The sequence below is a fragment of the Corylus avellana genome, chromosome 2, assembly GCF_965113065.1.
Source record: "Corylus avellana chromosome 2, dhCorAvel1.hap1.2, whole genome shotgun sequence".
Lineage (NCBI taxonomy): Eukaryota > Viridiplantae > Streptophyta > Magnoliopsida > Fagales > Betulaceae > Corylus > Corylus avellana.
In genome coordinates, this window is record NC_142491.1 from 12017539 (window position 1) to 12031313 (window position 13775).

Genomic DNA, 13775 nt, shown 5'->3' on the forward strand with positions numbered 1-13775 from the left:
TTGATGTGTCATTTTCATGTATATTTTTGTCCCCGAATGGCCAAAGGGGGAGTTTGTTAGTTTAGGTTTTGGCACATTCGGTTTGCGTGTAAGTTGTTGAAAATGAGCACCTCAACATGTCCCGGAAGCAGATTCTAGAAGGCCCTGTCCGGACCACCAGAAGCCAGGTCCGGACCCAATTTCCAGAAAATATCTATTGAAGGGCATGTCCGGACCGCCAGAAGCTGGGTCCGGACCTGATTTCCAGAAACTGCATTTTGATGAAGAGGTCCGGACCACTAGAAGCTGGGTTCGGACCCCATTTCCAGAAAGCCTCAATCTTTATGAGATGTCCGAACATAAGTGTTGGAGGTCCGGACATTGCTAGGTTACGCATATGTAACCCTAGCCATGACCGGACCCCAGATTAGCCCTGTCCGGACATTGCTGCTTTATTTTGTTTTATTTTCTATTTAAACACGATCTTGCTACATTTATACGTACGTATTTTGGTGAGCAAAATCAGAGAGCTTAGAGAGAGATATTGTTCTAGCTTATTTGAGAAGGGATTAAATACGTGAAGCCAATCGGAGTTCCGGTGAAAGGAAATCGTATAGAAGAATTGTGCCAGATGTTCTGGAAAGGGCTACTGCGGTAGAAGTCAAGTGGGTCGCTTGTCGTGTACAAGGAAGAGTAGATTGCAAAGGTTTTGTAATTCTTCTTGTATTCCTTATTCTTCTTATAGTGGATTGATTTCCTGGGTTTGGCTGCCCCGGAGAGGTTTTACATTTAGAGAGTTCTCTAAATGGTTTCCTCTTCGTAATCAAATATCTGTGTTCTTGTTTTTCATTACATATCTGAATTTGGTTGATTATTAATTGTTAGGTCAGATCTTATTCTGCTTAATATTTGTGAATCATCTAGACATTTAAATATGTGTCGTTTGGAGTCGTTTTAAAATTTTCAATATTGTTCGACACTTAACAGACTTTTGACTACCAAGGATTGTTAAATAGCGTGCACAAACTTTTATGATTTTAGCAAATGCAATAAGAATCGCATGAAAAATATACAATACTTGATCACGGATTGATAAATTTGAGTAATCTCAACAATTTAGAAGAATTTGATCAGAATTCATAATATTTCCAAGCTACCAAATAAACCGAAAGAGCAAGAAAAAGAGGTAGTGAATAAATGCATGCCCCATTATCTTAGTTTCAGTACCAAGAAAAATTACCGATATGCATAAACAATTAAGTAAATCATCAAATTGCAATAACCAGGTGAAAGTATTAACTAAATAACAAAAAAAAAAAAATAGTTAAAATAAATACATCCAAACAACGAAGTAAATCCCAATGTAATTAACAATTAACTCCAAAAACAATAGGTCTTCAACCTCCTCAGTTATGAATCATAACTGCAAGTATAAATACTTATAAGATTTGGAATTTGATACTTCGAAAGATAGTGGAGGACAATGGGAGAGAGACGGACACTAGAAACCCAGCCTAATATTTACATAAAAAAAAGAAAGACGAGTACAAAAAAATTAAATACTAGTAGCAATTAATAATAGGAAACAAAAGCTTACCAAGCAAGGCTCAGGATCAAAGATGCCTGGGTGCTAGAACTAAGTATACCCCTGGAAAGTCAACAATCTTTTCCCAATCCTCACCAGTGTCATTCTCGCATCTTCGCAATAAGATGGGACAACCCCAAATTGATAGGCTCTGCAAAGACGTTGGCCTACGCATTCCTTCAGGCAGTGATGTCAAACTGGAGCATTCATAAATGTCTAAGTATTGAAGTGATTTGAAGTTGTGGATCCAATCTGGTATAGCCTTCAAGCTTTCACAATTCGAAAGACTAAGCCTTTGTAGAGTGGTAGTATGTTGAAGTCCTGAGGGGAGAGAAACCAATTTTGGAAGTCCTCTGAAGGAAAGAGAGAGGAGGCTCGTAAGGCCATGCCATTGCATCCCATCCTCATCATTGGCTAGCTCAAGGTCAAGACAACGCTCAAGAATCAAGTCTTGAACGGAAGTGAGATGTTGAAGGGGGAGAGACTTTAATGAATGACAATCAACTAGCCACAAGCTCACAAGATTTCTCAATGAAAAAACCCAACTCGGAAGCCTTGAACCCGGATAATCATATAAGCCTAGATGTTTCAGATTTGGGGGCGGTTGGAAGCCTTCCAATTGCATTTTATCATCAACAACGTCCCAATCATTGACATATCCTTTAGTACTCCAGCATAAAAACAAAGAATGAAGATATTGCATCTCCTTTAGATTTGCAGCCTCATATTCTAATGCAACATCTTTCCCACGTCCAAGATTTGAAATCTGTAAACTTCCTCTTAGCTTATTGAGCCCATTCAATTCTCGTAAACCACTGCAGTGCTTGAATTTAGAACCCGAGTGGACCACAAAATTTGTTAACCTCTCAAGATTAGTCAATTGCCCCAATCCCTGTGGCATATAAGTCAAACCATCACAGCTATCTATATCAAGATGCCTAAGATTGACCAATTTTTTAATGTCTCTCGGCAATTCTTTAAGTGACTCACAATAAAAGAGTCTTAATGTTTGCAAATTGTGCAACCTAGTTATAGAATCTGGTAACTTCTTGATATTCTTATTGCCAGAAAGATCAAGACACCTTAAATGCTTCAGCTCCCCGATAGAGCTTGGCACATAATCAAGATCTCTACTAGACAGATCCAACATGCGCAAGAACTTGAAACTTGAAAAAATTGCATCACAATCAATCTTATACTTATACACATCGTTATCGAGGCAAAGAAATGAACGTATCCTACTTGCTTCACACAATGAAGAAATATGTTTATTGTAACCACGCAATGATAGATGACGATTTTTCTCATCGATGTTTGTCTCCTTATCACCTAATGTGGCCATCAACGATCCTGCCACTGATATGGCAAGATCATGCATGAGGTCATGCATTTTGCATTGATACATGTCACCAAACAGAAAGGTTTCAGCTTCTTGAAAGAATGATCTCTGTAGTAAATCTATAAAATACTCCCTACCAACCTCTTCCAAGCATCGGCTTTGATCATCAGAAGACTTGACAAACCCTTGTGCTATCCAAAGCCGAATTAGTTCTGCTGAAGAAAATTCGTAATGCTTTGGAAACAAACTACAATAAGCAAAGCAGTGCTTCAAATGTGAAGGAAGATGGTCGTAACTCAACTTCAGAGTTGGTAAGAGGTCAGTTTCATTTTGAGATATTTTTAAGAGATCACTGTTCTTAAAAGAAAACCACTCTGCTTCTGAAGTTTTGGAGCCCAGTAAACTTCCGATTGTCAATATGGCCAGAGGGACGCCTAAACACTTTGTTACTATCTCCTTCCCAAGTGTGACAATGCTTGAATTCTCTGGCTCTTGTCCTCTCTCAAAAGCCTTTTGCTTAAATAAAGACCATGACGCATCTTCATCTAAACATTCCAAGGGATATGATTTAACAGTCCCAATAATCCCTGCAACGCTTTCCTGGCGGATGGTCCTTGCAACGATTTCTTGGCGGGTAGTCACTACTATTCTACTGCCTCTCGCACCACCCATCAGCACTTCTTTCAAGCGACACCATTTTCTATGATCACCATTCCACACATCATCCAACACTAGGAAGTATTTCTTTCCTTGGATTTTTTCTCTAAGTTTAGCCACCAATGTATCCATTTCAGCGTCTTCTGGTTTCTCCTCGGTTGCAGATTCTAAGACTTTTGCAACAATATTTTTAACATCGAAGATATCAGAGACACACACCCACATTTTGAGCTCAAAATGTTTCTGGATTTGGTGATCATTGAATACGAATTGAGCGAGTGTAGTCTTTCCCAATCCACCGATGCCAACAATTGGAAGGATGGAAACATTCTCTTCAACGTTGGAGTCCAGCAGAAGGTGTATGACAGCCTTTTTATCATCCTCTCGCCCAATAACTACTTCATCAGGTACAAAAGAATGAGTGTTATCCCTCTCCCTTTTCCCGACTCGTGGCTCAACCTGGAGTACCTCCAAGTGGAAATTCTGCCTATCGGCGTTGATGGCATCTAACTTCTTTCGGATGGCTTTAATCTCACGGGCCATTCTAATACGAAAGGCAAACTGGTTTGATTCAGAAAAGAAAATGCGTACCTTTTTGGCCTTCTTATCACGGGTCATTATTTCTCTTCTTAGAGCTTCAGTTGAAACGGCATCCAGCAAGTCATCTGCATCATAAATCACATCTTCTAGCCTTCCGAGCCAACGTTTAACAGCACGGTCTCCTGCAGCTTGTTTGTCCTCCGCATCCAGAAGCACATCTTTGATTGTTGAAACGGTGTCGGTGAGGCTTTGAAGCTCATCTTTGACACCCCAGAGCAGCCCGATCTGTTTGACAGCAAGTGAGCCCAAAGTCTTAATGATTTGCTCGGCAACAAAGGAGAGAAGTGGTTCCGCCATTTCCTGATGGTGAGTGAAGGAATGAATGCTCAGAAGTGAAACTACACAGCGCTGTTGATGGAAGGGGTTGAAGGGTAGAGTGAAGAAATGATGAGTGAAGTAGTTAGTTGAAGGGTAGAATTGCAGAAATGTGTTGAGAAGAAGAAATGATGAGTGAAGGAACGAGCAATTATTATGACTTGGTTGGACACTTTTTAGTAATGTTGCAGAAATGTTTTTAATTAACTTGTTTTCATTCGCATTTTTCTTTTTTCATTCACACGCATGGATTGATTTTTACTGATTTTGCTTTTTCTCTCTCCTTATAGTTGTACACCTTCCTTCCAAGGGCTTCTTCTTTTTACAAGTCAAACATTTTTTTTTTTTTTTTTTTTTACAAAAATGCATCAAAGCAATTATCTTCACGTGGATAAAGCTGTTAATGATGGACTACTCTTCTTTCTCTTCACATGCTATGTTCCGCTTCTTCTTTTTTTGGTCATCTTCAAGAATCTTAAGAATTCCCTTCTTCAAATCTCTCATTTACAAATTCATTGTATTAGATTTTGTACATTGAAAACAAATTGTGCACTAGTGTCTTTATATGAAAATAAGTGAACGCATATGATGTTCCCCATCCTTTAGAAAAACATTATAGCCCTTTATATGACAACAAGCTGACTTTGACTACTACATCACACACTACTGCTAGTTGTCTACACTGAGCCTCATAATTAGCCGTAGAACACTAAAAAGGGATTGAATTCAAACTATGCACACTTCACACCAAGATCGATGTCTCATAGTTTAGTGGAAATATTCCGAGAGTAATCTGATGTATATTAATGAGGTTTATTTTTTTAAAAAAAATTATTTATTTAAATGCAGTGTTGAGCTTATTGAGCATTGTAGCAATTGGCCAAAGTAATTAGTTGAGAAATTTTTTTGCTATTTTTTTTTTTTCTATATATGGGTTAAAATAATCTTTTGCCTATTTTGGCTAGAGGCCAATTATCTCGTCGGTACAAAAAAAAATAAAAATTATCTCATCAGATTTGGAGATCCAAGCTTCATATATATATATATATATAAACAAAAAAAGGTGCACATCGACTACAAATTCTAGTACATTGCAGTATAAAAGTTGCACTCACTTTATTTTATTAGATGTAATTTCATACAAAATGCCATGGATTAACTGATAAAACTGTTCTTAGAAATATGTAGTACTAGACTTTAGTTAAAAATTGCTCAAAATATCATTGGTTAATTAAGTGGATAAATTTTTACTTTGCTAAATTTTGTGAGATTTACCAAACATTAATAGCGTCTTAATCGTCTTCAAATAGCAGTTCAATCGCAAGTGACCATGCATCTTGATGCGGATGTCATTAAATTGAATTATCTACCCCCTTTCCTCTCCTGATGTGAACATGTTAAAAAAAAAAAATAGAGACGTTGGTATGCCTTTTTAACAACAAGCCATTTTTTAGATTGTATTTAAAAAATAAAAATTCTCAATCTCGTTTAATGGAAAGGATCATAGGCCACACATAAATCAAAGACCAAAGGAATCTAAAGCCACAATTAAAAAACAAGAATTTGTAAAAACACGTGTGAAACCGATTTGAAAACAAATCACGAAAAAACAACAACTAACGCCACTGGCTCACCATAGAATTACACTATAGCCCTTGATATGACAACACGCAAAACTTTGCCTATATTCCACGCTGCCTACAGTCTACGCGACTAAAGTGATATTGCAGTCCATTCTGCTTCTTCTGTAATTGAATGTTAGCAGCGTTGCTTGAAGTTGATGGGCTTGCAGAATGATGAAAAGTTTCACGAAGAATGGAATCAACCAAGTGTGCAATCTACATCCGTCTCCCTTCACCAAATTCTTTGAGCGCTTCACAAAATTCCTTGAGCACTTCAAAATTCCTTGAGCACTAGATGTGTTATCAATGTTGGGAGATATGCTGTTCGAGAGTTTGTCCGTTTAAGTTTGCGATTTTAAAAAGTGTAATTTAAAAGTTACGATTTTAAAATGTGTGATTTGACAACATGATTTTTAAAAACACAGTTAAACGTTTAGAAAAATCGTAATTTAACCTTTAAAATTGTAATTTATCTTTTAAAAATTGTGCGTTTTTTAAAAAAACACATCATTATGTATAATTTGAAAATGCAGATTTTTTATATTTTTCATATTTGGACACGACATAAACCAAAAAGTCTAAGCTAATGAACTTGGGTTGACTTAGGTATGTTAACCACTATTCTTCAATACAAACCAAAGTTTAAGCTAATGGACTTGAGTTGACTTAAGTATATTAACCACTATTTTTTAATCATAAGTTCAATGGCAATTTTAAAAATCATCTTACGCTTAGAAGGGCACAAAAAAGACTCCTAATATTACTCATAATGCCACACTCATTTTTTTTTCACCTCCATTTTCAGACACTTTTAAAATTATTATTAAATTTAAAATAATTTTTTACCCAGTTTAATTTAATAATGAATCTAAAGGTTTGTGTGAAAATAAATGTACGAAAGTAATAGTATATGTACCATTACTTTTTTCCGACCAAGATTGATGCGTCATAGATATTCCAAAAGAGTAACTCCATGTTATGTATTCTATTCTTAATCATTAGTTGAGTTTTTTTTTTTTTTTTTTTTTTTTTAAGAGGAAGGAGAGGTCTGCAGCGACCGGCCAATTCTTTAGCCAGATTTTTTTTCCCGTGTCTACAGCATTAGCTAAAACAACTATTAAGTACTGAGCCAAACGTGAATGTTCTTAGGTTATATGAAAGCGCGAGAGGTATTTGTATCATTGCGAGTTGATTTCAACTAAAGAGGATCCGGTCCCTTTTAAGTGAAGAGTAAAACTGTAAACAAAAATGTAAAACAAACATTCCGTTCTTCACTTAAATGGACTACCTTCTCTCTTGTTAATCAACTTGAGAGAATCAATTTCTAAGCGAGAGAAGGGTCAATGCACTTCATCAAAAGGGTAACAAGAAACCAATAAAAAGCAAAGTAAAGACTATAGAAGATGAACTCAATTATGCCAATTATGTCATCAGTTGTGGAGATCTAAGCTTCATATAAAAAAAAAAAAAAAAAAAAAAAAAAAAAAATGGTCCACATCCATTACAAGTTCTAGGCAATTACATTGCAACATAAAAGTTGCACTTACTTCCTATGCCTTTAGTGATGAAATATCTGTCAAAGTGCAAGTGGGTCTTTATATAAATCTGTAAGCTGTCTTGTGCCTATCTCAACTATTATATAGACATTCGGAATATTTGCACTGCAACTCATTCTTTATTTGTTGTACTAATTTAGATTTGCCAGCATTATTTGAGGAAAAAAATGATCCAAAAGTATTCTTCTGCATGCTTTTTCAAAAGTAGCGCTTATTTTTCTTCTGATGCCTTATCTTCAATCTTCCCCATTGTGGTAGGGTCAAAGATAAAGTTGATAATGATGCTCATCCAGCTGTTTGGCGGGAATCTTTTTACAGTTTGATGATCATCATGCTGTCCTCTAGATAGCTCCCTTGTCTAATTAATTTGATTCTTTAAAAAATACAATAATTGAGTTCAAAAAGTTTTTATTTGTAAAAATAACTTAAGGAATTACATAGTCTACGCCTCATTCAATAAAACCAAAGGAATCCCAGTCCATGAGAAATATGCTTCGGAAAACTCACACTACAACACAACTTCCCAATCCCCACGTCTTTCATGATCCTCTGTTTGGGTTCTCCGTTTTTGGGAGCCAAAATTTAGATGACATTGATTCCGATATTGCAGTCCATTAATATTCTGCTTCTTCTGTAATTGAATGTTAGCCGTGTTGCTTTGAAGGTGATGGGCTTGCAGAATGATGAGAAGCTTCTCAAAGAATGGAATCAACCAAGTGCAATCTCCATCAGTCTTCCTTCACAAAATTCCTTGAGCACTTGACAAAATTCCTTGAGCACTTGTTGTGTTATCAATGTTAGGAGATACGCTGTCTGAGAGTTTGTCGGTTTTAGTTTGCGGTTTTAAAAAGTGCGATTTAAAAATAACGATTTTAAAATGTGTGACTTGACAACGTCATTTTTAAAAACACAGTTAAGCGTTTGGCAAAATCGCGGTTTAACCTTTAAAATTGTAGTTTAACTTTTAAAACTTGTTTGTTTTTAAAAAAACACATCATTACCTGCGATTTGAAAATGCAGATTTTCTAGCCTTTTCAAATCACAATTTTTTTAAAATGTAATCACAAACAATTTATTTTCTGTAATTTTGTTTAAAATTGCACTTTTTGTCTATGAAATATCAATGCCAAACGCACCATAATATACATATTTCGACATCACACTAACCAAAAAGTCTAAGCTAATGGACTTGGGTCGACTTAAATATATTAACCAATGTTTTTTGAATCATAAGCCCAATGATGATTTTAAAAGCCACCCTATTCTTGGAGGAACACAAGAGAGACTTCTAACATTATTCGTAATGACACACTCATTTTTTCACCTCCATTTTCAGACATTTTTTAACTGGCTTTTAAAATTATTATTAAATTTTGAATGAATTTTTATTGTGTTTAATTTAATAATAATTTTACAAGTCATCTAAAGGTGTGTAAAAATAAATGTACGAAAATGAGAGTGTATGTAACATTATTTTTTTTTCCAACCAATATTGATGCGTTATCATATTCCAAAAGAGTAACTCCATGTACATTATTCTTCATCATTAGTTGAGTAATTTATTAGAGGAAGGAGAATATATATTGCAGAGGCCTGTAGCAACTAGCCAATTGGCCCAATTCTTTAGCAAGATGGAGAGGTTTCTTTAGCTTCTCTTCTGTTCAGCTATTTTAACTAGGACAATATGAATGCTCTTGGGCTATATAAAAGAGAGAGGGCTCAAAAGGGTAGAAATAAACCAATAAAGACAGAAGATGAACTCAATTAGGCCAATTATGTCATCAGTTGTCTAGATCCAAGCTTCTTATAAAAAAAAAACAAATGGTCCACATCCATTGCAAATTCTAGGCAATTACATTGCAATTTATAAGTTGAACTTATTTTCCATGCCTTAGTACTGATCAAACATCTGTCAAAGGCACAATGCAAGTGGGTCATTATAAATCTGTTAGCAGTCTCGAGCCCATCTCAACTATTAAATAGACACTGGTACCATTGCAGATGGGGAAAATTTGCATTCTTGTGACACATCATTATTTGTTGTACTAATTTACATTTTCCAACATTATTTGAGGAAAATAATGATCCAAAAGTATTTTTGTGTTAATCAAAGGCATGGTTAACAATTTAAAGGTTTACCTTAAACAAACCCCTAAAGTTGCATCAGCATCTCAATAAAAATATCTAAACACAAAAAGTGGAAATTTCATAGGACTTAAAGGAAGAGCAGAGTTCAAATAATTATCAATTGGTTCTTAAAGAATGAACAGTGCATTATTTTGTTAGAAAAACTTCACACATCATTTAAATAATTACTATGGCAAATATTTTATAAAAGGTGCATTCCAAAGTTTAACAACCCACATTAAACTTCTGTTACAAAATGAAAAAAATATTATGTAATGGTAAGAATACCTACGATTGAGCTCTACGTAAGGGTAGGAAGAGCTTTGAGATAGTTATGTAGAAAGACATTTTATGTAATTCTTGGTGGTTTTGTTTCGATATTTCCATGCTTTTAGGAGCTGCTTAGAGGGTCCTCTGTATTATGTTCTAGTTTTGATTTTATGTATTGGTAAAACCAAGGTCATACGTTGAAGCCATTGTTTTGAAAATGGATCCTCGAAAAAGTGTACAAATTGGGATAGTTAAAATTGAGATAATTTTGTCCCACCTTTTTATTTAACCCGCTTATCTCCATTTCATTTGAAATTAAGAGTATCTAATTTTCATTGTCTCTAATGTATGGTCATGAACCTTAAGAATCATAGCATGTTATGACTTTTGTCTTTATTAAATAGTCGCTTACCACGTTTATAAATAAAGACCATCAAGTTTAGACAAAAAGGTTATCAAAAAGTTTCATACTCATTTTTTGAGTTTTCAACTTCGTCATTCATAACTCATTATTGGTTCTAGTATTTCACTTTGTTACTTAAAGAGAGAAATATAGAGCAATTCAGTGCTCATTTTTCATTTTATTACATTGAATCTTGTAATTAAACTAAATGGTTGTTTATTTGACCTTCGTACTTTGAAGTGCATCCTTAATTAAGGTAGTCACTATAATCTAATTCTTAAAGGTTAAGTGTCAACAGACCCAATCGTACCGAGTTGAATACTTCACGGGACAAAAAATCAACATTTAAGGACAACGCTCTTACATGATTCTATAGCATTATGAGATATTTCCTTGCTTTAATTTTAATTTCTTGCATTGTGAGTATCTTATTATTTATTTTTCGAATTAATATTATTTAGTACCAATAAGATATTTTCCACCTTCAAAATAATCATCTACTGACATATACTTGCTATTATTTATTTTTCATAGTTGCGAGAAATTATATTTGTCACAGAGGGCTAAGAATGACCACTACAGAAAATTAAGGAAATAGCCATTCCATTCATCAACAAACCAATTATGTTTACCCTTTTTGAGACAAATGAGTTTTCTATTCATAAACAAATCAATTCCAAATAAAAGAAAAATCTCTAATTATCTTTAAGTTGATCAATTGGGAACACTGTTTGGCTTCAAAAGTGATCTGTAGCTCTCTGATCAAATGCAATTAGGAAAAATGTTTGGCTTCATGCTTCAACATTCTTCTGCTACTTTGCCCTGTAAGGGCCCTTATGTTAATATTGGTAGCACAACTCTCATTTTCTGAAGAAAGATATCATACAGCATTACAAGAAATTAGCAATTTCACAAACAGAAGAAAAGATCATGGAACCCTGAGCTCAAAGCTAGAGTCCTTGCTCAAATAGCAATGTAAAAAGGATTGAATTAACACCCAGCAGAGATAGTCTCAATCATTGAAAATAAAGTTTTATTTTCATTCAAAGAAGTTCAATATTAACAGTGCCTCTATAACCAACATGTTAAATAAAGTGGAATTACAACTGTATATGATAATTCCACTACATCAATTATCAGTCGTTAAATGGAAACTGAAATCAACTAAATGTTCTCCATAATTTTGGTAAGGCATCAACCTAAGTACTGTAAAAATTAAAAAAGAAAAAAAATAATAATAACAATCACATGAAAATATATGTACTTGATCATGGATGGATAAATCAGAGTAATGTCAACAATTTGGAATCTGATAAGAATTCATAATCTCAACAAATCAACCAAAAGAGAGAGAGAGAGAGAGAAAGAGAGAGAGTGGTGAATAGATGCATGCCCCATTATCTTAGTTTCAGTACCAAGAAAAGCTACAGATATACATAAACAATCAAGTAAATCACCAAATTGTAATAACCAACTGAAAGTACTAACTACATCAAATATTTGAACTAGTTTAAATTAAACACATCAAACAATCTAATTAACAATTAACTCCGAAAACCGCAGGTCTTCAACAACCTCTATTTCATACCATATTGAGTCAGGAGTAGCACCAAAAAACATAACCCCCAAAGTTTCAGCAAAGATGGCACATTTTCTAGTAGGTTTCCTTGCTATATATCTCCTCAGTTCCGAATCATAGCTGCAAGTATAAATGCTTTTAAGATTTGGAATTTGTTACTTTGAAAGATAGTAGAGAACCATAGGAGAGAGACAGAGACAGAGGTAAACAAATAGAAAACCTGCAAATGCTGCAATCAGCATTCAGCCCATTATATTAGCTTGATTGGTCTTCTTTTGTAAATATATCTCTATATATATTTTCCTGTGAAAGCAATACACTATATGTAAGGTGGGAGGAAAAATCAAAGAAAGATCTAGATTCAAATTAAAGCAACCAAAGTCCCAACTAAAAAAATATATAAATTTCGTATGTATGACATTTCATACAACTATTAATGGGTTTATTGCTCATACACCTCACAGAAAATCACAGTAAGACCACTTAAGACAAAACTATTAAACAAACACTCTTGAGTTCTAAGCGGAAAAGGTTTAAAAAAAACAGAAAATAAGTAAATTAATGGAACTAACTTAAGTAATAACTTGTCACAAACAGAAATGTTCTGCTTAAGAGGAAAGCAGGCCAAAAAGTAAACAATTAATTTTGCTCTTTATTTCTAGAGAAAATGTTTGTTATCAAACAAATGGTTCTAAAAAAACAAATTAAGAGCTCTGTATAAAGGCTTTTGGAGCATATGGAAAAGCCAATGGAAAATGTCCAATGATGTTCAATGTCATCAAAATAACTTTGGCCTATGCAATGGCTTAGCTCATTAGTAATCTCCTAGGCAATTGCAAGGACAACTTTATACTTGCAATATCATCATTCGATGCACTTATGTAAAACTTTTGAATATTAACAATCGAAGCGCCAGAAGACATATCACTCACTACTATCTTTTTAGAGGCACACTCAAGAATAACTCTTTTCTAATGAGTAACCCCATGAACATTTTGAATGGCCATCTATAATATATTATACAATGAAAAATTGGACAATAATTATCTTCCAACTAGCAGATGTAGTTTTCCAGCGTAACCCAATAAATCATAGCAGTACATCTATCAAAACAAATACTAGAAACCCAACCACATATTTACATAAAAAAATGAGATACAAGTACAAAAAATTTTAAGTACTAGTAGCAGTTAATAATAGGAAATAGAAGCTTACCAAGCAAGGCTCAAGCCCAAAGAACCCAGTAGTGTAAGTCATCCTCTTTCATTTGGCATCTACAGCATTATCAACAAGTACAAAAACCATCCCATCTTTTTTTCGGTAAAAAAAAAAAAGAAAAGCTGAAAAAGAAGACAAGAAACCAAAATTAAAGAAAACCAAACGTTTGGATACCAATTCCCGTGTAGGGGCCAATCTGTGCTTTGTCCCACTTGTCAACGTTCAATCCTCCTTGATAGTGTTAGTTCTTGTGTTGGCTTAATTCAGTTCCAAAATGCAGAGGCTACTGGTCACGAGCTCAAACACTGATATAGAATGCTCAGAATCCAATCTCCACCGTTCATAATGTAGATTCATGTGTTATGAACGTCCCTGCAAAATTTCAGCTCAATCGGACCACAAACGCCCATCGATCGGGGCTATTGATCAAGACTGGACAGCATTTCCAGAATGCTGTTTCACCCATGTCCGGACATGCCTTCCCCGGGTCCGGACCTCATTTCCAGAAACTCAAATTTTGCTCCG

At 34.7% G+C, this 13775-nt stretch overlaps 1 protein-coding gene and 1 long non-coding RNA gene across 2 annotated transcripts; both read right to left on the bottom strand.

The window, feature by feature from the left end:
* Positions 1-1592: 1592 nt before the first annotated feature.
* On the bottom strand, positions 1593-4603 carry LOC148587320 (putative disease resistance protein RGA1). The gene has a single exon (XM_088512551.1). It carries the CDS (start codon positions 4455-4457, stop codon positions 1593-1595), a length of 2865 nt encoding a protein of 954 aa, XP_088368677.1. The 5' UTR covers positions 4458-4603.
* Positions 4604-12076: 7473 nt separating this feature from the next.
* LOC148587321 (uncharacterized) lies at positions 12077-13357 on the bottom strand. The gene is made up of 3 exons (XR_015911505.1): positions 13248-13357; positions 12253-12335; positions 12077-12152 (listed from the first exon to the last, which is right to left on the bottom strand). It is a non-coding gene; the product is annotated as an uncharacterized LOC148587321 (long non-coding RNA).
* Positions 13358-13775: the final 418 nt, after the last annotated feature.

Excerpts from the sequence above, each read along its gene's own strand:
- LOC148587320 (XM_088512551.1), bottom strand. The coding sequence starts at position 4,457 with ATGGCGGAACCACTTCTCTCCTTTGTTGCCGAGCAAATCATTAAGACT.